This window comes from Eleutherodactylus coqui, chromosome 13, assembly GCF_035609145.1.
Source record: "Eleutherodactylus coqui strain aEleCoq1 chromosome 13, aEleCoq1.hap1, whole genome shotgun sequence".
Taxonomy (NCBI): domain Eukaryota; kingdom Metazoa; phylum Chordata; class Amphibia; order Anura; family Eleutherodactylidae; genus Eleutherodactylus; species Eleutherodactylus coqui.
In genome coordinates this window covers 45,380,990-45,407,821 of record NC_089849.1, presented here as the reverse complement: position 1 = coordinate 45,407,821, position 26,832 = coordinate 45,380,990, and the positions used below count along the sequence as shown (strand labels likewise).

The 26,832-nt window shown below is 47.7% G+C and overlaps 1 protein-coding gene across 3 annotated transcripts; it reads right to left on the bottom strand.

Annotated features, from left to right (window-relative positions):
- Positions 1–749: 749 nt before the first annotated feature.
- SNX11 (sorting nexin 11) lies at positions 750–26,693 on the bottom strand. 3 transcript variants are annotated; one of them, XM_066587675.1, is made up of 7 exons: positions 26,641–26,668; positions 26,489–26,546; positions 19,533–19,616; positions 14,185–14,271; positions 9,601–9,701; positions 8,277–8,375; positions 750–3,081 (listed from the first exon to the last, which is right to left on the bottom strand). In XM_066587675.1, exons 4-7 carry the CDS (start codon positions 14,236–14,238, stop codon positions 2,898–2,900), a joined length of 438 nt encoding a protein of 145 aa, XP_066443772.1. In that variant the 5' UTR covers positions 14,239–14,271; positions 19,533–19,616; positions 26,489–26,546; positions 26,641–26,668; the 3' UTR covers positions 750–2,897. The 3 variants fall into 3 exon arrangements, with proteins under 3 accessions (XP_066443772.1, XP_066443771.1, XP_066443770.1); XM_066587674.1 differs by having other exon boundaries at positions 26,489–26,693; XM_066587673.1 differs by lacking the exon at positions 19,533–19,616 and having other exon boundaries at positions 26,641–26,687.
- Between the last annotated feature and the right edge of the window lie 139 nt (positions 26,694–26,832).

The following is a 26,832-nucleotide window of genomic DNA, read 5'->3' as shown; positions in this document are numbered from 1 at the left end:
CGTTATGACACTATTCCCCTCCCCCTTCTCCACGGACCGGTCACTCAGTTCATTGTTAAAGGGGGTTTCTGTGGAAAATACTATTGATGATCCACCAAATGGATCTTTTCCCCCTAAAAATTAAAAAAAAAAAAAAAGCAGTAAAGTATGTTCCCTGCCAGGTTGTTTTTTAGCATTTTACATGGACCAGGGTCTGACTATTCTCCAGCTTACACAGACGGTCCAGTGATTTGATGGGGACGGTATAATGCTCCATTTTCCACGTGGTGGCGCATGTTTTAGGGAAACTGAACACTTGCTGTTGGGCTTCTCCATGAGCATTGGGTTCCAGTGGTAGAACAACCTGCAATCAGTGGACCCTCCTAGCAAAAGGAATTGTCTAAAATCTACAACCCTTAAAATGCTACTTCCAGAATAAGCCATTCTGGACCTTAAAAGGGAGTCTGTCAGTCCAATGGGCGGTCCTATCAGCGATTGTCCATATAGGGTAGCTGTCACTGATAGGGCCGCCCATTGGGCTGTTCAGCTGAGAACGTGCAGATATATAAATGTATATAGTTTTAAGATTCAGTATTACTTGCCTTTTATGCAATCTGCTGTATAACAGGATGCCTGCAGTGCGGTCAGTATGTTCCATCCTCCCCTTAAAGGATTGACTTCCCAGTGCCTAATAATGCATTACTAAAGGTATGGGCTCGCTTGCAACTTGTACAGCAGTTTAAAAACACATCTTTAATTCAGTCATCCCATAGAGGTAAACAGGTTTTTCAACCCCATGAATTTATTTTTCCCTTCAAACAAACTACTGACAATGGTCTAAAATAACAAAAGCAGTAAATTGTACTTTGGGCTATTTTCACACAGCATTTTTGTGATCCCATTGACTATTTACTAGCAAAGCTCCCAGTGCATACACCAACAGATACGTAGAGCCCCATCCATCTGCTGGAGATACCCTTTTTTATGGATAGAATAGCACAGTAGATGGCGCTAATCCAGTCAGATACATCCAGTGAAAAAACAATTCTGCTAAACGCACACAACAATAGTCTATGGATGCTCCTGTATGGCATCCGACATTATAGAGATGAGCGAGCATACTCTGTAAGGTGATTTACGAGAGAGAGCACCACCTTTTTCAAGTAACTGCTGGCTCGTGCCTGAAGATTCGGGGGGGGGGGGGTAAGAAGAGTGAGAGATCTCTCTCCCTCCCGATACCCCTCCGCTCACCCCCGCGGCCTCCCCCGAATCTTCAGGGACGAGCCAGCAGCTACTCTATAAAGGCGATGCTCTCTCGAGTGAATCGCCTTACAGAGTATGCTCGCTCATCTCTAGACATAAGCTTTAACAAATGCAGATTTCCACCAGTTTCTCGGTCTCATGCATGTCCGTTATTCAGTGTAATAGGGCTTCAGGAGAGAAGCATGACCCGGCTAATGTACCTCTATTCTTCTAGGATTCATGAAGTGACTCCATATGGACGGAGGTCGTCTTTAGAATTAATGGGAATGTTTAGTAACACTTTTTTCTTTTTAATACAGCTAAAAAAAAGTCTTCATCCCAAAACATTGTAATAAATGTCACCCCAAAACAGACAACAGAAGGTCATGTTGGCAGCATCACCCGCTAGAGGATGACCTCACAAAGCTGCCACTGTGTAAACCAGCCTTCACTGGGAGCAGACGGGTATGTTCACACAGTGGAATCTGATGTGGCTTTTTCCACCTGGATTCCGCTTCCAAGAACTGCAGCCACTATGCAAATCTTTGGCAAATCCAAGTGCAGAATTCTTGCCCTAGATGACCGTGACATCTTTTTTTTTTCTCAGCATGCAAATTTGAAATCTATACCGCATAGACTGACGCATTTCCATTTAAATTAAGGGGTTGCGAATTTGCAGCGAACTCGGCGTGGATTCCACATCAAATCAGTGGCAGAATTCTACTATGTGAACATACCCTTCCCTTTATACAAGACTGAGCAGCACAAAGAAAATAAACATGTGCCCTTACGGGTCTGTCCACACGGGCATATACAGGGCCTACAGCAGCCAAGTGCGTCCAACTAAGTCTCATCCACACTGCGGACATCTGTAGTGTAAACTATCAGTCAGTGCAGGCTTCACATCCGCAGCGGGTCCATCTACGATGCAGATTTCAGTTTTCTCTGTGGATTTCGCCCCTGCAAATCAGTGGGAGAAAATCCATAAGGGATACCTGCAGATTTTCCACAACAGAAAACACTGCCCTGTGTGGACGGACTTAAAATAAATTTGATCCAGGTCTAAGATTTAAGTCCCCAACGCAGCCCTTGTGTTCATCCTCACGGCCGTCATGGAGGGCTTCTTGCTGCATCACATGTGCAATTCTCCTAAAAAGTCCTTCTTACAGTAGTGCAAACAAAGCAGAGGCTAAAGAGTATAGATCAGTGAAAACTTTACTAGGACACCAGTTCCTAGCAGGGCAGGTTGCATATCTCACCACCAGGGGGCCTTGCTGACAATCTGTGGGCCCTGATGTACAGGTCATGGTTATGCGGGGAGGGATAGTAAATCTTCACGGTCGGTGTGGTGTGCCCACATTGCACATCCCCAGCTGCTCGCTGTACAAGTCCCATCTTTCACACAGACCTTCCAGATGAATCACCCCCCCCCCCCCCCCAAGTCATTTTCAGATTTATGCGCCAAACAATGTATTCCAGTGTGAATTATTCCCGAGGACTCAGCACACCTTTATCCGCACCCTAATCGGACTCCTTACAACGTGCCAGAAGGGATTCGGGGCCGAGGGACACAAGTTCCAAGTGGAAAATTGAAGTGATAAGTGTTCTAGACTGAGCCTTGGCTTTCCCTTTACACCTACATGACCTAAGGTAGAACAGCTCTCGGTCCTTGTCTACTACCTAGGCAGAGTTTCTTCTTGAGTCCATCCTTGGTTGGATATGGCATACTTTAGGATGGCTTCAGTAGCGGTATATGGTTGACGCCCCATAACGCAAGCTTCAATGTCACCCACGGAGAGCTGGCTCTGCAGGAAGAGATGCAGCTGACTGTCTGACAACAGGACCATGTTCTGTACAGCTCTGCCAACAGAAGAACAAGATTAGGCAATAGTCACAGGCGGCCTACAAGAGGCACAGGAAGCATATATGTCCGGAGGCTCAATCCAGGTCCCTTCCGTTGCTCTCCAGAGCTCCGATGCCATTGCGTTGTGGAGGCGGTATTTATGAATTGGCCAATCAATGCTGCGGCTCAGCCAATTCATAAATCCAGTCTCCACAACACGATACCTGTGATTGGTTCTTCAACCGCCCCTCAGCCAATTAATGCAGTGCTTGATGAACCAATCACAGCCATTGCATTCGTTTATTGAGTGCCGCATTGATTGGTTCTCAAAGTGCTGCTCAGCCAATCAGAGCCATTGCTTCCTGGAGGCGGGATTTATAAATCCCGTAATTAGGAAGTGATCTTCTGTGGACGGCTGAGGACTGGAAGTACATCAGAGCTCCGGAGAGCAACAGGAGGGGCCAGGTCTGAGCCTGCTGGGTAAGTATAAGACGACCCCCGCTGAAAATAAGACCTAGTACCTCTTGGCTCAAAAATTAATATAAAACATGGTCTTATTTTCAGGGGCACACAGTAGTTCGTTATGTATACATCACTGTATGGAGGTAACACAGCATGTATATTGTACTAATGGATGGGGATTTTTTTCAAGTGCATAATGAGACTGAAGTTAACACAATGTATGGAGCGGACATGGGTCCTCATTTACCAAGAGTAATACTGTCCTCGCTGCCCAAAGCAGCCAATCAGAGCTCAGCTTCCATTTCTTAAACTGCTGTGGTAAAATGAAAGCTGAAGTGTGACTGGCTGCTCTGGGCAGCGAGGACAGTCTTATTGCCCTTTCACACGACTACATGCATTTTTACGGTCGTTGAGTCCTGCACTATTCCTACAGTATGTGAAACGCAGAACGATCAGTGCGTCAACTTCATGAGCCGGCTGACACTAAATGACAAGCGATGACCTCAGTTCTCGTTAGTCATTGGCTACATTTAAACTGGATGATTAGCAGTTTTGCTGGTTTGAACGATTACACCGCAACACGTTTTAAACATTTTCCTAACAGAAAGTAATTGATATTTCTGTAAAATTAAAACCTGCTGATTACACTGTAAAACGGAATCTCAGCAGAACGTCTCATGTTTGTTATTTAACGCTTTAGTGACCAAGCTTTTATTTTTTTTTGTTTTAAAAAAAATTGCAACTCCTTTTTCTTAATGGACGTCGCTGTATGAGGGCTTGTTCTTTGCGGGATGAGTTGTATTTTTCAATGCTACTATTTAATCTACCCTATAATGTAATGAAAAAATTTGCAGTGTTTACGCCACCTGGAAACACCCTCTATATGCTACATAAACCTACCCCTATAGTGTTCAGTCAGCACACTGTGTGTACCCTATAGGTTACATAAACCTACCCTTATAGTGTTCAGTCAGCGCGCGGTGTGTAACAGTGATTGCAGAATAGTTGCACAATCACTTTTGTTATTCTTTTTCTTAAGTGAGGTTAATGGCGAGCCGGCTGGGGTAATTGTTTAGGCAGATTTCCAAAAAATACAATACAATGGCAATTGGATTACATTATTACCATAATTGGAAAACCTTATGTGGCAGAAAAAAAAACGGATTTCATGTTTGAATTCGGTGCACTAAAGTTACTATGAGCCGCCTATCTGCTTATCGCTTACAAAAATTGTGTTGCACAGTGTAATTGTTCTATGGAGCACTAGTAGTGAGACCGGTGCATAATGACTTGTGGGTTTGTTAGATATGCTGGATTTCCTATCTGGACTTCATGAGGAATCCCTCTAGCATAGCAGGGCTGATCAGTGTACCGCAGGATAGGTGCCAGCAGAGGGCCGCCCTTCTCAGGACGACCGCTGTGTATATGAGCAGGTGCAAGTAACAGGGATTCACAGGTTACAATAGAGGGCCCTGTTTATCAAACAGTCTGGTATAACTTTACATATGTGAGCTCCATCAGTATTTGTTTTGTCCTTGATATAGTTAGATTGTTAGTAAGGGGTTGCGAATTTTCAGCGAACTCGGCGTGGATTCCACATCAAATCTGTGGCAGAATTCTACTATGTGAACATACCCTTCCATTTATACAAGACTGAGCAGCACAAAGAAAATAAACATGTGCCCTTACGGGTCTGTCCACACGGGCATATACAGGGCCTACAGCAGCCAAGTGCGTCCAACTAAGTCTCATCCACACTGCGGACATCTGTAGTGTAAACTATCAGTCAGTGCAGGCTTCACATCCGCAGCGGGTCCATCTACGATGCAGATTTCAGTTTTCTCTGTGGATTTCGCCCCTGCAAATCAGTGGGAGAAAATCCATAAGGGATACCTGCAGATTTTCCACAACAGAAAACACTGCCCTGTGTGGACAGACTTAAAATAAATTTGATCCAGGTCTAAGATTTAAGTCCCCAACGCAGCCCTTGTGTTCATCCTCACGGCCGTCATGGAGGGCTTCTTGCTGCATCACATGTGCAATTCTCCTAAAAAGTCCTTCTTACAGTAGTGCAAACAAAGCAGAGGCTAAAGAGTATAGATCAGTGAAAACTTTACTAGGACACCAGTTCCTAGCAGGGCAGGTTGCATATCTCACCACCAGGGGGCCTTGCTGACAATCTGTGGGCCCTGATGTACAGGTCATGGTTATGCTGGGAGGGATAGTAAATCCTCACGGTCGGTGTGGTGTGCCCACATTGCACATCCCCAGCTGCTCGCTGTACAAGTCCCATCTTTCACACAGACCTTCCAGATGAATCACCCCCCCAAGTCATTTTCAGATTTATGCGCCAAACAATGTATTCCAGTGTGAATTATTCCCGAGGACTCAGCACACCTTTATCCGCACCCTAATCGGACTCCTTACAACGTGCCAGAAGGGATTCGGGGCCGAGGGACACAAGTTCCAAGTGGAAAATTGAAGTGATAAGTGTTCTAGACTGAGCCTTGGCTTTCCCTTTACACCTACATGACCTAAGGTAGAACAGCTCTCGGTCCTTGTCTACTACCTAGGCAGAGTTTCTTCTTGAGTCCATCCTTGGTTGGATATGGCATACTTTAGGATGGCTTCAGTAGCGGTATATGGTTGACGCCCCATAACGCAAGCTTCAATGTCACCCACGGAGATGTCATATCTGCGTCAGAACGTCCGGCTGGAGCTTCCGTCAGTCACAGATGTGGCTGCAAATACCAGAAGAAAAAGCACTGCATGCAGCCCTTTTCTTCTGTCTAAAAGCCGGGCAGCTGGGATGAAAGCTGGCGGACCCCATTGTAGTCAATGGGGTCCGTCTGGAGCTGTTCAGTTCCATCCAGAGACGGAGGCGTTCGGCCACTCAGACAGAAAGCGGAATCCCCAATGCAGGTGTGAAACCACCTTAATTGTGTTTTTTTGATAATTTTAAAGGCATTAATAAGAGTTCTATTTTAATCCGTCCTGCTGGCAGTGATGAACGATCATTAATTACCGTACCCTTCCATATTAGTGAGAGTCCCATAATATTATGGTACTACAGTGATTTCATACATGCAAGTCACTAACAGGGATGCTATATAAATTATATGGAATGGTTATTACTATAAGTGAATGTACTGGCATATAACTAGGACAGTTTATAACATGACCAGTGGGCCCCCAGCGAGCCGGAGAACAATGGCACGGGGGGGGGGGGGGGGGGGGTTCTCTGGCTTTTTTCTGGGGCCACAGGAATGCACTTACAAGTCAAACTCTGCGGTCTCCATACCAATATCTCTAGGGCTATATAAAATAGCTGGGATACCGATTATCTACAGTGAAACCTCTTTAAAAGACCCCCCACACTGCAATAAAAGCGATGGCCGATAGAAGTAATATACATTACTTTACATTAGGGTGGTCCTTATACAGAGGTGATCCATTGTATGTAGCTGCCACAAATAACTATTGTAATTCAGTGGCAGTTACAGAAAGGAAATGGCAGCTGCTCCTTATCTTCTCCATACCATTTCTCCGGTCGCTGACTGGAACGGTCGCCATGGCAATGGAGAGCAGAGTAGCCGGTGGAGGGAGACACAGAATATTGATAGGAAGCTGCTGTTTCCTGCCTGTGAATACAGGTCAGCGCGGTCCGAGGCGATTAGGACTCCAGAGGATACACAGCGCTGCAACATAACGAGGTGGAATGACGCAGCAGAGCAGGAGCTGCCATCACACAGACGCTGCCGCTTATCAGACTACAGCCTAATGACATGTGTATTAGAAAAATATCAGTGGCCGTGCGCCTTATTTACATTTTTAATCATGTTCTGAGACATGCGTGAATAATACGGCCAAACAGCAACTGTGGGTCAAATTAATTACCCGCTTGCCTTGTTTCTAGGTATGCAATAATTATGTACAATGTTCATCATCAAGTAGTGCAAGAGGGTCGGGAAGAGGATCATTACTCCTTAAGGAGAGCAACTAGAAGGTGAGTGAGGAGACTTATAAGGCCATCCATGCTCCTCTGGGAAATATATGCAAGTAAGGAAGATGGAACAATACCTCTGCAGCGCCACCTATTGGAAGGCAGCATTCCTGCAAGTCAGTGTTAGACTCTTATACAAGCCTTGTACCGGTGACTGGGAATCTGAGAACCAAGCCAGAATACCGTACACAGACAGCTATTTGGGGGCGGGGGCGTACCCCGGGGGGGGGGGGGTGCCCCTCGATGGTGTGCAGTAGGTTTCTGGCTTGGATAGTGAGATGCCTCGCTCACCTTCTAGATGCTCTTTTTAAGGAGAGACGATACCCTTCCTGACTCATGTCTGTAGGCCTTTCATTAGCCAAGCCAGAAACCTACTGCATATTGATGAATGGCAAACCCCCAAAACAGCTGTCCGAGAGTCTGAAAACCAAGCCAAAGTACCACAATGATTGTTATAAGGCTTGTATAAAGAGTCTAACATCAACATGCAGGAATGCAGCCTTCCAATAGGTGGTGCTGCAGAGGTACTGTTCCAGCTTCCTTTTTTGGGTCTAGTGTGATATGCTAAATAGATTATGTACTGTGCCCCATTTTGATGAATTTAGCACAATTACAGTCAAATTATCATTTTTCCGTCATGAAACCACTGATTAATGCAGCTCAATATTTCACTTGGGCACCAGAAAGTTTAGAACCGTCACTTAGGGGACTCCTTTCCTGGATGAATTCCAATGACTGAATACTTACTGTTCTAAGAACTGCTGGAGTCCTTGTCGCCTTTGCTCAATAAAATCATCAGTGCAGCCGATGTGAAAGGGAAGTTTTCCCGGTAAAGCAGGTACCGGCCTGGTGAGAAACAGAAACATACAGTAAATAGAGAGCAACGGAGTCTGGCCGGTCACATCCTCAATGGGACGGAGGACATTAAAGGGGTTGTCCTCAGGATAAGCCATCAACAGATGATTGGCAGGGTCCACTGCTCAAGATCCCCATCGAAAATATGTTTTTTGTGCTTTTTATGGTTTTGTTTTGTTTTTTTCATTATAAATATAGGAATGTGGCAGGAAAGGGGGGGGGGGTAACTTTTAATAACTTAGATTGTTTTTTCTAATAATAAAATTAAAACTCACTTTTACATTTATTCCCAACAGGGGCCTTGAACCTGCGATCATTTACTTGCTCCTGCAATATAATGTAATACCATAGTATTACATTAAACTTTGATCTCACAGGCAGTCTATCAAGCCACAAAACAGGCATGGCTTGATAGGCAATCATCTATGGCAGCTCTGCGGGGCCTTCAGAAGGCGCAAGACTGTCATTGCAATTGAAAGCCATCTCATCACAGTGAGGAGCCAATCGAGACCCCGCAAAACAGATAGAAGGTTTTAAATGGGGTAGGAAACAGGCTGAACTAGCTGGACATAGTATGTTAGGCTGAATGAAAACAATGTTACTATGTTAACCCTGTAAATGCCGCTGTCAGTTCTGACAGCCATGATCAGTGTTACTGCTGATCTCGGCTGTTACCTGGGAGAAACAGCCAGCAATCATATTGTATAGAGAGAGATTGGATCCTGATCCTCCTTCCATACAAACCCTGAACGCATAGGACATAAGTGTTGGGGTTAAATTCAATGAGAACTGTGCCTGTAATACCAAACCAGGCCACCGCAACGTTGACAGAGCTATCTCCTTCCAGCACTGACAGCAGCAGTGGGAAACCTAAACAGCAGATCATCTATTGATGAAAAACATGGCTGCTTCCTTATAAACACAGCGTTACCCTTGCCTGTGGGTCATTTCTGGTATTGCAGCTCAACTTCCATTCACTTCAATAGGAGTTGAACTGTAATACCACACACAACTCTATGGAAAAGGGTGGCGCTGTGCTTGGAAAAAAGCAGTTTAAGAAATTAAAGTGGAGCTCTGACTGGTTGCTATGGTGGTTTTCGGTTATATAATTCTGATACATTTCCAACATTTGCGCAGATTTATTAAAATGAGGGCAAATAGTTAGTAAATGGAGAAAAGGTGAAATGGGGAACTAGAAAGTTTCTGCACAACTTACACTAATCCAGCATATTTCTGAAGCTGCTTCCTCAGCCAGGCAAACTCCCGGTACCGTCTCCTGACACAGGAGGTCTTAGCAGTGAAAGCCTTGCTGTTCGTCTAGAAAAGATGGTGAAATATTTTGAAAAATACTGAATATTCAGTGGTCAGTTGTCGTGCCGGCAGCTCTGACATCTCCTCCTCAGAAGAGATCGTGCTGCTGTATCCAATTATAGACCACCACGGCCCTGGCCAGTCATATTAACCACTGAGCTGTACACAAGGAGGTAAGCTGGGCCTGTATCACAGCGGGGAGGTAAGCTGGGCATTGTGAGAGATAAAGCTGCCAGTATAAGCAGCAGCTAAACAGCGAACGTTTTAAATAGTATATGCAAGGTCCTTATTACCCTCACACTTCATTCTTATGGGAAAAATCTGTCTGCCTTCTTCTGAGAGAGGCTTTTGCCCCTTCAGTTGATAAGGAGCTGCTACAACCCCCACCCTTGCATTCTTTTTGGGTTAGGAATCATGGTGCAAGCTTATTTCTCCGCTGGTTTCACTTCTCTTTGTTTCTTAGAAATCATCTGTTTAAATAGTAACACACCAGTAAGCAACACCTCAAGGCGTAAACATAAGTTAACCATTAGAACCTATCCTGAATACGTATGACGTTTAAGGGTATGTGTCTGTGCTGTTATGTCATTTTGTGTGTAGAAGCAACCTGATACTATGAATATATTAGAGAAGCATCTGATTCCACTAGACACTGGGGTCTGACTTTGTTTTTCTCTGAGCTCGTTAATACTTATTGGTCCAATGACGAGGGCCTCTATCACAGCGTGATGGAAAATCTACAGTCCTGTAACCCTTCCTATTCATACAATTCAGAAAGGAAAATCACTATATGGTCAAGACTGTTGATATAATGCAAGGACTTCAGCGATCCCTGCTGTTCAGATGAATGGGCAGGTCAGCCTAACAAAAGTTTGGTGGAAAAGGATCGGCAGGGGGCTGTGTGTTCCTATGTGGGAGTTAGTTCTTCTTTAAATGTTCTAGCGTTATACAGTGTATGCTGTATGGACAAAAGTATTTGGACACTGCAGAAAATCTGCAAATACTGAGTTTGCCGAACGGTATGCTGGGAAGGGCACGGGCAAAATAAAAAGCTGCTCGTTTAATAACTATTCATTTATTCAATCGAGCCCTTGTGGGACGAACTGGAGCGACGGGTACGACATCGCCACCCACGCCCATCCTCACAACAATCTCTTCTCACAGCCTGGCACGAGGAATGGCAAGCTGTTCCTGCCCAGACTTCGAGAACTTGTGGGAAGTATGCCTCGACATGTTACCACAGTAATACAAGCAGAAGGAGAGCCGACACGTCGCTAAAAAGAGTAATAAAGCACTTTTTCTGAAAAACATGCAGAGTCCAAATACTGTTGTCTGTATATTGAGTGGCACGCACCTCTTCATGTATTCAGTGCACCTCAGAAATGTACACCAGGCCCGACCTGCCATATTTACGCCATTTCTTGCTTTATTATACATAACTGTGGGTCTGGGGCAGTCACACCCCCTCTCAAAAGCCCCGCCCACTTTCCACAAAAGTGCTGGGGCTGGCGCAGAAAGCTAAAAAGGTGCAATTCTTTTCACCAATACCAGTTTGTACAACAAATTGGGACTTTATGCCATAAAGTACATAAAAGCGTTAATAAACGTGCTGCAAAATGTTTGGTGAATTGCCAACTGATGTAGACGGATCAGTTTGATATAAAGCCCCCTTCCTGAGGGCTCGTTCACACGTGCACAAGACAGTGCTGAATCTCCATTGATTTGCATTGGGGTATTCAGACAAGCGTTTTACACGCACGTGAATTAAAATCGCAGAATGTCCTGTTTTGTTCCGTACTATGGTTTGTTATGGCCCATTGAAGTCAAAGGAATTGCGCAAATACGCAGTGAATACGCATGATACTTGTATATTTTCACATGAAATCAATGAACCTACTTCAGTTTTTTTTCTTGTGCGAGTGAAAATGCTGTTAGTACAAACGTAAATAAAGGCGCCCGCCGCGCCCGAGTCACAGGAATATGCAGGGTTTCAGTCTGTAAAAACACTGCACATTCACGGACCAAAAACTGTATATACCCGTGTGACTAATACCGTGTGGGCCCTCCTGCCGCCATGAGGACTGCGAATTGTCAAGGCACGGACTCCATAAGAGCTCCGGAGGGGTCCTGTGGTACCGTCACCAGACAGGTCTTACAGTGTTTAGGTAGGTGGTACGTATCACAGTAACATGATTGTTTCCCAGCAGCCGGCTTGTCGTCTTCCCATAGTGCCTCCTGGCCATCCATTCCCACACGAAGTGACATCCGCACCCGGCTGTCCACATAACGGAAAAGAAAACATGCCCATCTGACCAGGCCGCTTCCTGCATTGCTTCATGGTCCGGTTCCGAGGCTCATCCGCCCATTGCTTGTGTACAGGGGTCAGCATGGGCACTGACTGGTCTGTGGCTACATGGCCCCGTATACAATGAGCTGAGATGTTCTGTGCGATCTGTCACCTTTCTATCATTGCCAGCGGTAACTTTTCCAGCAATTTGTGCTACAGTAACTCTTCTGGGATCGGACCAGGCGGTCTTCACTAGCAATGAGCATCAGTGAGCCTTGGGCACATATGGCTGTGGCTGGTTGCCCTTCCTTTAACCACTTTTGGTCGGTACCAACCACGACATACCGGGAACACCCCACAACACATGACGTTTTGGAGATGCTCTGACCCAGTCCTCTAACAATCACAATTTGGCCCTTGGTCCACAGATCCTTCCACTTGCCCATGTTTCCTGCTTCCAAGACATCAACTTCAAGAACTGATCACTTGCTACCAAATATACCCCCACCCCTTAACAGGGGCCATTGTAGCCATATAATTCGTGTTCTTCACTTTATCTGTCCATTATAATGTTATGGCTGACTGGTACATTTTGAGTGGTCCCTGCTTATTCATTAAAAGGGGCTGTCTTATGACAGGTAGTCCCAAGGTGAATGACCGTGGCTGGTTGTTCATGTGCAGCCTGGCTCCATTCACTTTAATGGGACTGCTGGAGAAAGTCGAGTTGGCAATCTCCATTGGTCCCATTGAAGTGAATGGAGTGGTGGTGTGCATGTGTGGCCACCCATTCCCATTCTCTTTGGGATGCGCTACGGCGGGGGTGTCTGTAAAACCTGTTGGGAAACAACCGCTTTAAGGTAGTTGGAAGAAAATAGTATAAAAAGTTTTTCAGCATTTTTAATTCCTCTAAGCTTTTAGGTCATAAATCCCTTGTATTCTAAAGGTCTTCCCGTTTTCCTATAGGTAGCAAATCTACCTCCAATACATTCTGGGTTAATGGAAAGCTGGGTGGCAGCCCCTATTGAAAGTATAACAGTGGCCACACTGATTGCCGCCCGCTTTTCCAGAAATGGATATAAAATACGGCAGAAGAAAATTACTTATTCTGATTGGTTACTACAATAAACTACCTCATTTAACTCCACCTTTTTATGCATTTGACTCCATGTGTTTGTCTGTCCGTAGAATACAGAGTGTGACTGGTCGGTCAGTGGTCTGTGTATAATGGAGGCCCCAGCAGAAGTATGCGGCCCCAAGGCCTCCGGTGGGGGAGCACCAAGTCCACACAATACACTGCAGCCTATAGAGAGCCGGCGATTGTGTTTCTGGATCCCAGCCTTTGTATGATCTGTTTGTGCAGGGGGATTTGGGAGACACAATGGATGCGGGGGTGCAGCACTGAAGCAGGGAGCCGTTATCTAGGTTTGGTCTTCGCTATTCGACTACTACTTCTCTGCAGGATTTTATCAACATTCAGTATTTCTGTCTTGCAGTATATTAATGCCAATGACGTATACAGGTTATCTGTTATATCTGCACGGTTTTGCAGATTTGCATTACTTCTTGTCCATTCTTTTTTTTTACCATGCTGCCTGTGTGTCAGTCTTCACTGTAGTTTTGGATTGCATTCATGAAACAGCATGCAGAAGATGGACAGAGTATGCTCATGTGAATGAGGCATAACCATTGGAATAGCTTGTTCCCATGTATATAGTAGCAGGGTTGCATTTTTAAGTTTTCACCCATTCACTGATAGATCTGTGGGGGTCCAACCAATCCCGAGGCTGCTGTCCTCCTCATTACCGGGTGACATACCGGAATGGTGAACAGGTTGCACATGGATGGCTGCCGCTTCGTTCATTCCAATGGGACTGAAGGAAATAGCTGAGCGCTTTATACTCGGCTGTTTCCATCAGACCCATTGAAAATGAGTGAAGTAGCACCCTGCAAGTGTGACTAGCCCTGCATTTAACCTCCGCCACATTGTGGGGGCTGCAGCAAGGACAGGGGAAATGGGACCCACACTTCTTGGGCTCGGTGGGGGTCACAGTGGTCAGACGCCCTCAATTCTGTCAGTTTTTATCCATCCAGTGGATGGGTGAAATCTTGAAAAACAAACTAAGCAGAAACCCCTTTAATTGGGCATTCAGTCATTCCGGGTCCTTAGAGGAAGCAGGGCCGTATATGTAGGGAAAGACTTACATGAAGGAATATTTTATAATCCACATAGGAGGTCCACGATCCCTCATTCTGCATTCGGGGGTCCTGGACACGTATAGTGATGAACTCCTGGACAGATGATAAACAGGTACGTTAGTTCTATAGAATACGGCATTAATGGCCTATATACAGGCAAAACCGGAGATCGTCAAGTCCTTTTCAATAACAGCCTCAGGCCTCCATCATACACACCGCTAAACGCTGTCGGAGGCTCCCATTGTTTACAATGGAGCCTCTCACACAGGACGCTCGAATGTGTAGCTTTTCAGCGGCGCAGTTTTCGAGTGAGTTCTGTCCAGTTTTTGAGCATTTAGCGCTCCTCGTCAATGATGAGGAATGTTAAATGCCACCATCAGCTGCAGCATTGCTGCGTCCGAAACCGAAAGTAAAACGCAGCAAAGCAACGCAATTTAAATCGCGGTGCTTTTCACAACACGTGTGCGAGGAAGGCCTTGGGTCCTGTTCACATCCGTGTTGGAGGTTCTATTTACGACAAATAGCACAACACGCAGCACTATTTTGTCTTGTGAAATGCCAGATGGCGGGACAACAACTGAACAGTCTGCATTCTAGTCAATACGGTCTACTCAGTGTAAGTGTAATACAAGCCTCACATGGATCGCTGTACCAGTGAGGTCACCATGCTACCCCAGGCCACGTGAGGGGTGGATCGCGCACCCAGAAGCAGGTGTCATTTTGCTGCAAAATTTGGCAAGCAGTTACATCTCCGACAGATATACAAATGATAAGGCTGCCGGGAGCAGGCGCTGTCAGATGGATCTCTGCGGGGAGCCTATCTGACAGATAGGCCCACTGCGGAAAATCGCAGCAATTGCAGCATGCTGCGAATTGCCGGCTGCAAGCAGAGAATAGCTATGATTCTCCGCTCGTGGACAGGGGGCTGCGCTTTCCATAGCAACGCAGTTAAAATTCGCCCGTGGACAGGAGCCCTTACAGTTGTGGTGATTAGATGAACGATTTTGTCAACTGAAGCCCTAAAAGTAGTTCCATCCTTGGCCTATAAAAGGTTCTCAGAGGCTGTCATGAACAGAGTGGCCTCAGCGCCAAGAGTGACCCCCACGGAGGCCTCAGCGCCCCAAGAGTGACCCCCACGGAGGCCTCAGCGCCCCAAGAGTGACCCCCACGGAGGCCTCAGCGCCCCAAGAGTGACCCCCACGGAGGCCTCAGCGCCCCAAGAGTGACCCCCACGGAGGCCTCAGCGCCCCAAGAGTGACCCCCACGGAGGCCTCAGCGCCCCAAGAGTGACCCCCACGGAGGCCTCAGCGCCCCAAGAGTGACCCCCACGGAGGCCTCAGCGCCCCAAGAGTGACCCCCACGGAGGCCTCAGCGCCCCAAGAGTGACCCCCACGGAGGCCTCAGCGCCCCAAGAGTGACCCCCACGGAGGCCTCAGCGCCCCAAGAGTGACCCCCACGGAGGCCTCAGCGCCCCAAGAGTGACCCCCACGGAGGCCTCAGCGCCCCAAGAGTGACCCCCACGGAGGCCTCAGCGCCCCAAGAGTGACCCCCACGGAGGCCTTACACCATACTAAAAAAAAAAAAAAACCACGTGAACGATGTGCTGCCAACACGGATGATACCATATCAGAGATGAAGGATTGTTCAACTCCAACATCGACAGCATCAGACATTAAATAAGCATGAGTCTCATTGATCGGTCCTCATTACAACCCCGCCCACTTGTCAGTCTGTGTGAAGCTCCTTCACAGAGGCTCCATCACCAATTTCTGTAAAGAAAAAAAAACAGTAGTGCAGCACGCTGAACTAGTTTGTCCTGTAAAATCCCCAAAACCCGGTTGGAGACCGAGCAGACACCATTATAGTCCATGGGGACCGTTCGGCGCGGTTCAGTTCCATCATATAATGTCTCTCCTCAGGCCCCGTAACATGGCAGTAAACGGGGCCCAAAAGCGTTGATGTAAATGAGCCCTAAATGGACATTTCCCCTGTGAGCCAGGCTAGACATAATGCTTCGCTCCCCGCTGCCGGAGACCCCCAGCCTCCTCTTCACGACTGAAGAAACATTTGTTTACCCCTCAAACATCACACAAAGGTAGAAGGACGGCGCTTCCTGAATAACCAGCTGTAGCCCTTCTGGCCGCCCCGTTTAGCATCTGTAAGACATACCTTTGTGATGGGAGAATCGGGGCGGCTCAGTCTAGTCTGTGTAAGGGATGTCGGCCCTCTCCCCTGCAGCCCTTCATACAGATATATGGTTGGCTCGTCCCAAGCACAAATGATTCAGTCTCTCACATTCGCTATATATGTGAACGACGGAAGGATCGGGATATAAACCCAACGATAAGTGATCGAGCCGACGAGGGCTTATGTCGGCATACAAGGAAAGGAAACCAAACCATTGATCGGCTGATCGTTGCCGCGGTTACACTGAACGATAATTATTCAGGTTTCCCTCAACAGAACAATACCTTGTTCCTTGTAAAAGGGCCTTAAGTGATGAGTACTTTACATACTAACGAGGTACATTCCAGTCACACCCAGGACCCTCCAGCCTTAAAGGCAATGTGCAATCAGAATGAGCCCATTATAACTTCCCATTGGAATGCAGAAGTTACCTGCCATATACTACAGGCAACCCGTCTTACAATCGCACGCTACCGGAAAAGCTCCGAAGTGTCTTCCATAAAGGGAGTATCTTCTATAGTCCCATCTAACTGCACCTATAGAAAAACACTGGCAGTCCAAATTGGATCATTCAATCCCTTTATATCTAAATGGAGCATTTGGCTGACAAATCATCCCTCAACTAACTAGCATACAAATCCCTCCACATATCACCTTCCAAGTATCTCCATGTCTTAACCCCTTCCTATCCCTAATAGACCCTTGCCATAAGGTAGAAACCTTCTAGTGGTGCACAAGTTTCTAGTAGATATCTAGTAATGAAGCGACAAACTACATAAACCTGGCAACTATTGTCTTTTCTTTTGTAAGGAGCATTAGTCTCATAACTATCCAACATGGTTACAATATTCATGTCATACAGATATTGTATTCTAAACGCAACAAATAGGTCAACTTTATTCTTTGTTAACTTTAAAATCCAATAAAAATTATTGATAAGAAAGTGAGCTATTATATAAATCAGGTCTTTCGGTTAAACATTTTCGATAATTTTATTTTTCACACTGACGACTAAAGCCCCATTTACACTGAAAGATGATCGCTCAAATGACAGTTTGAGTGACAGTTTTGAGCGATTATCTTTTTATAGTCTATAGTAGCTTATTAGCCACTAAAGAGCTATGCAGGCAGAGCGGGACACCACTGCTATTACTGTGAGAACAATACAGCTGTTTAGCATAAGCAAACAGCTGCATTGTTCTGCGCGCTTACAGCTCATGTCCCGCTGTGAACTACCAGCGGGACACGAGCTGAAAGAATCTTATCAGCACTGCTGATTGTAATAACAGCCTGCACCGCTGATAAGAGTTCATAGCTCAGTTCTAGAAAACTAGAATTGAGCAAGGAACGAATCGTGCACGAAAACTGCACGATGTCTGTGCATTTATACGCAATGGTTATCACTCAAAAGATGGCTTTGAGCGAATATCGTTGTGTCTAAATGGGCCTTAAGCCTAACAGTGGGCTGACACACTGTGCTGTAGAGAAAACCTCTCAGCAGTCATCTCATTATCATCACGAGGATTTCAATGAAAGCTAACACCTATCTATAACTAAAAACATCCATCATTCACCATAGGTGTTGCTCACAGCTCACCTCCACCCCCTCCCTGCATAATGACATCTGCACATGACCCGAAGCATGTTTAAAGCACTCTTCCATAGAAGTCAATGGCTCAGCTCCTTTTTATGGCTCGTGAGTTCTGCTGTGAAGCAAATCTCTAAATGCTGCTAACTGCAGTTCAGGCAAGATTGCTGCCCCCATAGTCATGTCCAGACTCTCTTGTTCCTTAGCATAAAAAAAATTAAAAAAAACAAAAAAAACTTTCCCCTCCCGTTTCCCCCTTCATAACTCACCAACCGAATAATTAGCGCCTCCTACCCCACAAACCTCCACTTCTCACCCTCTCTCTGCTGGTCCCCCCTATCCCCAAGGCTGTCCTGGAAGATCTACGCTTCTCCATCTACACACATAGTCTAGGACAGCTCATAGAATCCATGGCTTTCAATACCGCCTTTATGCTGATGACACTTAAATCTACCCGTCTGGCCCAGATGTCATCTCTCTGCTATGCAGAATCCCAGCTATACCCTGCTGCTTGACATGTAGAGAACTAGAGTTCATCTTCTTTTCCCCCTATCTCACTCCCACCCTCTCACAAGACCTATCGACTACAGTTAAGGGGACTATACCATAATCTATAGTTATTCCCTATCCATAGGGGATAATTATGATTGTTTGGGGTCCACCCACTGGGACCTCCACCAACCCCAAGAACCGGCACCAGAAGGGGCCCCAGGTGAGCTGAGAACCCACCATAGCAGTGGAGCTGAAGCATCTCAGCACTCATGGATGGCGCTGTGGTGTGCCTGCTCTCCCCTGCCACAAGAAACATCACAGGAGTCCACAAACGGCTCCGTGCTACAGGGTGCGGGGAATCAAAGAACAAGAACAGCTAACAGTGACTAGAAAGATTACTCCCACTACCATTACACCAGCCCTCAATTAGTGCCCGAACACTCTGCCAACACTGAGCCTCAGATATCCCCCTCATGGTTATTTATCCCCGGGAGGCTATTCTGGACCACCTCAGACAACAGCCCTGCAATCAATGGGCCCTGCCTTGGGTGACCCGGAATGGGACTGGAAAGCTCACATCAGAGCGATGCCCAACAAAAGCGAGATTGACCATTTCAACGATTGGAGACGTCACAAACAGCCTCTAGCACTTGTGCAAGAAGTGAGCCATAGACTGATCACTGTAGAAGAAACTTAGGAAGAAAGTTTCCACCTAGCTTGACGCTCACAACAAAGTCATACAGGCTCCCTCCACCCAAACTGCAAATATATTGAACCGCACTGGCAAACATACATAGGAGAAATAATTTCCACATATGGGGTCTTCCCGAATAACTACCCAGTTAGAGCCCTGGGCCCAAAGCTTTTTCAGTTCCCTTGGTCAGCGCTCTGAACGAACTCAGACAATTGACCATATACACTGAGCCATGAGTGGTAAATCTCCCGATCCGAAAACGCCGAAAGACATTATATGCTGCATCCCTTTTTACAGGGATAAAGAGGCCATACTAAAAAGCGCTAGAGAATCCGATAATTTGTCATTCAGTGATACTCACATAGCTATTATGCCTGATCTTGTGCAACGTACCTTTCAATTTAGAAGAGCCCTTAAACCCCTTCTGTATGCCATGAGAGAGAGGGGGGTGGAGAGGAGATTCCTACACTTAACTTTCTGCAAAAAATAAATAGAATAAAAAAAGGCAAATCAGATATTTTCTGCCCCCTGGGCGACCTGCCTATTTTCTAGCGTAGGTCCTGAAGGACATGTGGTGGCCTTGACGTGGCTCGTCAGCTTGTGTGTCTGGGCCAAAATACAAAACTAACACTGGCATTTATCAGTATTTTTGCATGCAGTTCGCTATACATTTTGATGAGCCCAAGATGTCAGGCAGTGTGACCCACTGTGGCGATACAGGGTGATCCGCTGCTTTGCCAGTAGGAGGGGGGGGTTGTCGCACTCCTGTATAGTGTGGCACACATGTCTGTGGCGGGCATCTTTGGTATCCATTCACATGTGCAGGCTAGGTTTGCAGTCGCTCCTCTCCAATCTGGGCTGGGTTGAAGCGAGTGGCTGCACTATTAGTCTGCATTGAACAAGTAGCTCCTCCATATCATAGTATGGCTCTCTGCATTCTATTAGGGTCTACGGCGATTGTGCCTGGCCTGCAGTCTGTCAGGTGTTGTGCTATTGGCTTCCTTTTCAGTGAATAATGCCTATTCTTCTAATACATAAATACATATTCTCCTTGATGGGGAACAGCACACAAATGGTTTGTGGATGAAAGATCTCCCGACCAATTCTTGAGTCATCCGGCTTTACAGACTTGGTCAGGGATGACCTTCTGGCTGATAGCCTTACAGCAGCTGCGGAAGCATCATCCAGGAAACAAGCTGTGCCCCGGATAATAGGCACAGACGAGAGTTAGGCCTCATGTCTACGGCATGCGCGGCTATATAGTGCAGATTTCCGCAGCGGATGCACTGCGGTCATCTTAAAATTGATTTTTTACGCGCGGATGTACTGCAGATCACCCACAACCCCACCTCCCTAATTGCTTCTAACCTTCAAATTTGCAGCGGGTGCATTTAAATGTATTTGGGGATGCACTGCGGATCCTAACCTCCCATAGAGATGAATGGAGCCAGATCCATGGTAAAATGGAGCATGCTGCGGTTTATTATCTGCGTGGCATCTGCAAATCATTTAAAATGACTTTGATGAAGTGCGGATACCCAATGCTTCTCTACGGGCGGCTGAGGCCTCATGTCCACTTGCATACACGGTGCTGAATCCCACAGTGGGATCTGTGCGTGCCTGCGGCCATGGAGAGAAAAGACAGAAAGCCCTATGCCTTTCTTTCTAAAAGGCCCTTAAGCAGTCCCATGTCATCAAAGGGTACAGCCGAGCTCCTTTGAAACCCTTGAGATGGCTACATAAATTCTCAGGGCCTTATCCCGACTAGACTTAAAGGAGATGTCTCGAGGCAGGAGTGGATTTTTTTTTTTGCCCAGTCCCCCTAATTAAGCATACATTACTAAGGCCCCCTGTAAATGACTTTTCTAGCTGGTTTGTACTTACCGTTCCAGCGTTTCAGCAACTGATAAAAATTTTCCCAAGATGGCCGCCGGCTCTTTTCCCTTCGCTTGCTGCAGCCCGACGTGCGCGCTCCCGAGACGCTACCAGCTGTGTCTCCCTGACAACCAGATGCCCCGCAGCCGCCGACCGGACCCCTGGAGTGAACACGGCCGACCAGTCACCCACCGCCAGGCAGCAGGTAACCGGCGCAGCCCCCCCCCCCCCACCGACACAGCGGCAGCCCCCCCCCACCGACACAGCGACAGCCCCCCCGTCGCAGCGGCAGCCCCCCCCCCGTCGCAGCGACAGCCCCCCCCGTCGCAGCGACAGCCCCCCCCCCCCCGTCGCAGCGACAGCCCCCCCCCGTCGCAGCGACAGCCCCCCCCCCGTCGCAGCGACAGCCCCCCCCCCGTCGCAGCGACAGCCCCCCCCCCCCGTCGCAGCGACAGCCCCCCCCCCCCGTCGCAGCGACAGCCCCCCCCCCCCGTCGCAGCGACAGCCCCCCCCCGTCGCAGCGACAGCCCCCCCCCCGTCGCAGCGACAGCCCCCCCCCCCCGTCGCAGCGACAGCCCCCCCCGTCGCAGCGACAGCCCCCCCCGGCCCATCACTTACCTGGACGGCGGGACAGCTGGATGGCTTCTCCGGACAGCTCGGCAGCTCTGCACCTTCCTCTAACAGAGGATGGTACAGAATGGCCGCTCCAGCGCGCTCCCGAGCAGTGACAGCTCGTCTGCGCATGCGCAGACGAGCTGTAGCGGGGAGCACACTGAAGCGGCTCGTGCTGAAAGGAGAAGACCGGACTGCGCAAGCGCGTCTAAAAAAGCAAGCTGCCAGCGAATTTAGACGGAACCATGGAGACGAGGACGCTAGCAACGGAGCAGGTAAGTGTATAACTTCTGTATGGCTCATATTTAATGCACGATGTATATTACAAAGTGCATTAATATGGCCATACAGAAGTGTATAACCCCACTTGATTTCGCGAGACAACCCCTTTAAGGCTGATTTACACGCAGCAATTACCGCTCAAAATTCATCTAAACGATAGCTTTTGATCGATAGCTGCTGTGAGTAAACGCGTGCCCATCGCTGACTTCAGGTCAGCATGAAATCCGTCATCCCTGATGAAAGGGGACAGTATGCTGTGTTCTCCGCGGGCAGCGCTGATAGCAATGTATGCAGCCTGCTGCCCCATGCAGGACAAAAGTGATGTATTTAGAGAACAGACCACCCGCTGTTCTCTAAATACATGCAAACAAAGCTAGTTAGCTACTAAGGAGCTTATTAGTACTCCATTTGAGCAAAATAATTGATCAAAACTGTTGGTTTCTGACAAATTTTGAGCGATCACCTGTGTGTGTAAATGCATCTTAACCCTCCTCCCCTAAAGGATCATCTCTTTTATCTGTTTTTTTTTCCACCCATTCTTTTTTAATTAGGGAAAGAACATTCTCATTCACCAGGAAGGTTCTAGGTTTGCGATTCTCTCATCCTTCAAACATAATGTCTTGAATGGAGCGAGACTCCTCTGGTTCCTCTATTTTCATAGTGGCTCTAATAGGCTTCAGAGGCTTCTCTGTATCTTCAGGAGGGAAGCAAGGATGGACCATCTCAGAACCATCCGAGGAGGAGGAAAACCCATCTGAGAAAAGGTCACCAGGTTCAATAAGCATTTCTTCCTCAAAATCCGAAAGAGGGCAAAAAAACCTGCTTCCCCTCCGATGCACAAGGGCCCTTCAGGACATACTTCCTATCTGTTAGTGTTTTTAATCTCAGGCTTAATAATTCAATATCCTTAAACTAAAGTGGGCGATTCTTCTGAAAACAGGCTGCTGTATGCGTTTTCTACAAAGCTTCTCGTTATAGGCCCTACGCAAGCTTATTTTACATAAAGCACTCATTTTTACATTTTGCCGCAGCCTTCAACAAAAAACACACAAAGTATAATCAGGCTGGTGCCATAAACCCTTGTATAACCCCATTCTCATCCAGAAACTACTGGCGGTGGTCCGGGTTGTCTCAAGCGTCCCGGAAAGGTTCTCCCACTATGGAGAAGCCACTAGACCTTCCAGCAGTCTATCCACGCCTGGTGATTACTCCGACACCACTGGTGTACCATGTTGACAACTTTCAACCGTGCCGAAGCTTTTTGCCGAAAGTGACGCAGCCGGTGGCAGAGGGCTCTCCTCTTTGGCACACAAACACACAAATCACCATGAAGTAGCCATGAACCTAGCACATGCCACCTTATCTCATTACCCAGAGAGTGGCGCAAGGATCATAGCATTGCCCCAACCATGCTCCAAAACTGGGATTCCCTGATATGAGGCCAGCAAGGAGCCGTCTGACAACTATCAGGTAAGGAGCAAGGATAGCAATCGGCCCTTCCTACACTGCCAGCATAGGGAATGCAGGTCTCCCTCTAAGGACGGAGTGAGGAGATGGGGAGGCTCCATCCTTTTATCTTCGGCTTTCTGTCCTTGGGGGTGGATACTCTCTCTGCCTGCTGCCGTCATGGGTGAAAGGGAAAACATATTTTATAAATATGAGACCTAAAAATAACGGAATTTAATCAGTTTTTATCCATTTTTGCCCCAGGTCTTATTTCAGCGCAGGAGACGTTGCAGACCAAGATACTTCAGTCTCTATTGACCAGAAAACAGCAGGCGGATCACAGGACCAAGCAAGCTGCGGCCACCTTGCTGTACTTCGAGCCGGACCAATAAAGGGCAAAGTCCCTGCAGAGATCACAGAAAGAAATGTAAGCAAGTTTACCTTCACCTCTGTCCTGTAGAAATCAATGAGAGCCGTGCCTGCAGTTACCAGCACCGGCCACTACACTGAGGTCAGCGAAGAGGCTCCCGCTCCGATCGCTGTTATTGTGGCACTGACAACGTGTGCCCGCCCAGCTGATCAGTCAGGGTCCTGACTGATGAACCCCGGCCGATCAACTATTGATGACTCATCAATAGTAATTCACTGGAAAACCCCTTTAAAATAGCAAATCCCCTTCAGTGAGATGATTAGCGGCGGTGGCACCCCCACCACTACAATATTGAAGGTCTTTTCTATATGGATAATAAAAAATAAGTTTAAAAAACTTTTTAAGAACTGTTCTATTCCAAACATTAACAGCCATAAGACACAGATAATCACATGTAGATATACAGTCATGAGGGAGACCACGTACACGCTTGTTGAATTCTATGACCACAACTCCTCCAGAATGATGCAAGAGACGTATAAAGTTATATAGAAATGATTACTTCAGGTTACGGCTGCTAATGACGGATCTACAAGCTGCTGAGTGATGTGATGGAAATTTTTCACACACTGCTTCTGCATTTCGGCTAACTTCCTTATATGATGACACACTGTAATTTGTCATCTGTCATTCATCGGAGGCTGTATTTAACTAATTGTCAGTCATCAGATGGCGCTGCGGCTGCCGGTATACTCACTCTACACCAGACAATTATGCTAAAAAATGCTCAAATAAGGGATTTTAAGCCATACTTGTCTTGTGAAAACGCCAGACCTGACAGGATGCAGAGTGAGAAATCGCTCAGTCACCAGGCGTTCCATTCTAGCTCATTGAGATGAAACAAGCAGCGAGCGAGGTGTCTCTCAGCGTGACCAGGCAGTCATCTATGAACAACTGCCTGTTTGCTGTGAGTGGAGGCGACCGGGAGAGATCTGCGGCGCGCTCCGCCTCCGTTCGCTGACCGACTATCACTCCTGTGTGCAAGCAGAGCAGCGACAGTCATTGTGGGACAGTCGGGGGTTTTCTGGCCCAACGGTCGTCTCATGTAAAAGCACCCAAAGCGCGTTGGGCGGCTGCAGCACGAGATCCGATATCTTAAACGAAAGGTCCTTCCAGACAAGCCGGGTTGTTGGTCCGATATAATGAGTGCCGACTGGCAAACGTCAATCAGCGCTCGTTTCACCGGCCGAGAATCGATCTATGGGGATGAACGATCGCTACTAATATCATTCGCCCCGCAGGCTGGCTGGATGCTTCCCTGTTCGCTGATCAGCTGACAAATGAGTGTTGGCTCGCTGGTCAGCTGATCACTGGTCCTTGCAGGGACGTCCGGGCTCAATCTGCCATGTGAAGGGTCTATAAGACCTCCCGCCCACGGACGTATATGGAAAACACTGCGGGTCTGCCTGAGGCACTTTACTGATTTCCTCAACATTGGCTCTGCTGGCAGAGACCACGTATGGCTGCGTGTGCGCTGCGCATGGCCACGTATCACGGACACGAGCAGTGGGACTTTTTTTTTTTTAATTCCCTGCTGTTTCAGAGCGGGCATGTGTATGTAAATGACGCCCGCTGCCTATACCAATGTATAGGGCTCACACCGCAGAGATAGAGCGTGCTGCGGTCTACTTCTCGTGTGTGGTGACATGCGCCGTCTACACGCACATTCGCATGGAGCATGATAGTCCATTGACTTTCATCAAGTTCATTCACCGCCTATCATGCAGCGTGCGATACGTGGTGAACAATGAGCTCACCCCCCAGTGACCTCTGCCCCCTCAGGATGTAAACATGACACGTCTCCCGGCGGCCTCCCTGTGTATTGGATAAGGCAGTAATCGATCTATAGCCTACATACATGATGACACCACTAATAGGCCCAACGGCCGCGGGATCTGCTCATCAAACCGCAGATGAAATAAAGCATGCGGATTTGCGGACCTTTTGGTCGGGAACACAAATTGCGCCACGCTCCATTTCAGTGTGGTTCCCGCACGGACGGATCCGTTGAAGTCAATGGAAGCCGTCCGATCCGCGGCACGCCCGCAATTCAATAGCGGATTCCGCTGAAAAGCAGGAGTTCAGGAAATAAAAGACCCGGGCAGGTAAAGAGTCCGCGGGATGCCACATGCGGAATCCGATCCGCCCATGGACATTGGGCCTTAAATGCCACAACTGACAGGTGGGCACCAGCTCCGGGACACAGTCTGAGGTATAGAGGTCACGGGGCGGGTTTATAGCTGCAGCCCCCCAAATGTATTTCCCCATACAGCAGCGTCCGTGCAGCGATCAGCGTGGGGGTACCAACCGGTCTAAGAGGAAGTGAAAAAATATAGAAGGGGGAACAGAACGGCGCTAAAGGGAACCCGCCACGTCCTGTGCGCCCCATGGGTATATGCCTAAAGGGGGCGCTGCGTCCGGGAGGGGGGGCATTACTCTCATACTCACTGCCTCATGGTGCCCCGAGGCAGGCACTCTTCATCGAGTGCGCCCACGCGCCACCAGAGGGCGAAGAATCCCCTCAATGTGCCGAGTGTCGGCTTTAGTTAGGGAGATGGCGGACAAATGACTCTTTGCTCCCGGTGAAGAAAAGCCAAATTACGTCTCCAGTTCCAACCAATACGGCTGCAGCCATAGAGCGCCTACCATAGCGGTGAAGCCTTCACCGCCGCCCTCCTAGCCCTCAGGCACCGCAGCGACTCACCTCGTCCTCCAGGTTACCCGGATACATCCTACAGCTCGGGGGTCCTCAGAGGGCTCATCTGTGGTGAGAAGGGAGGAGAGGTCAGTCACAACAGCCCGCAGTCCTGCTGTCGCACAGCACTGTCACCATACTACAGGCATGAAACCCCTTACAGGCAGCAGCGCGCACAGCTCTCCTCTCAGCTGTTTATTTACTCATCACTTCCGGTTCAAGCAGAGGATTCTGGGAAGTGTAGTTTTTACTCCGGCCACCTTCACTTTTCCATATTTGTCTATTAATAATAACACGCTTTTACCATTTCTCTCCCCTTTGTTTGCTGAAGCTTTTTCCCTCAGAAGGGTCTC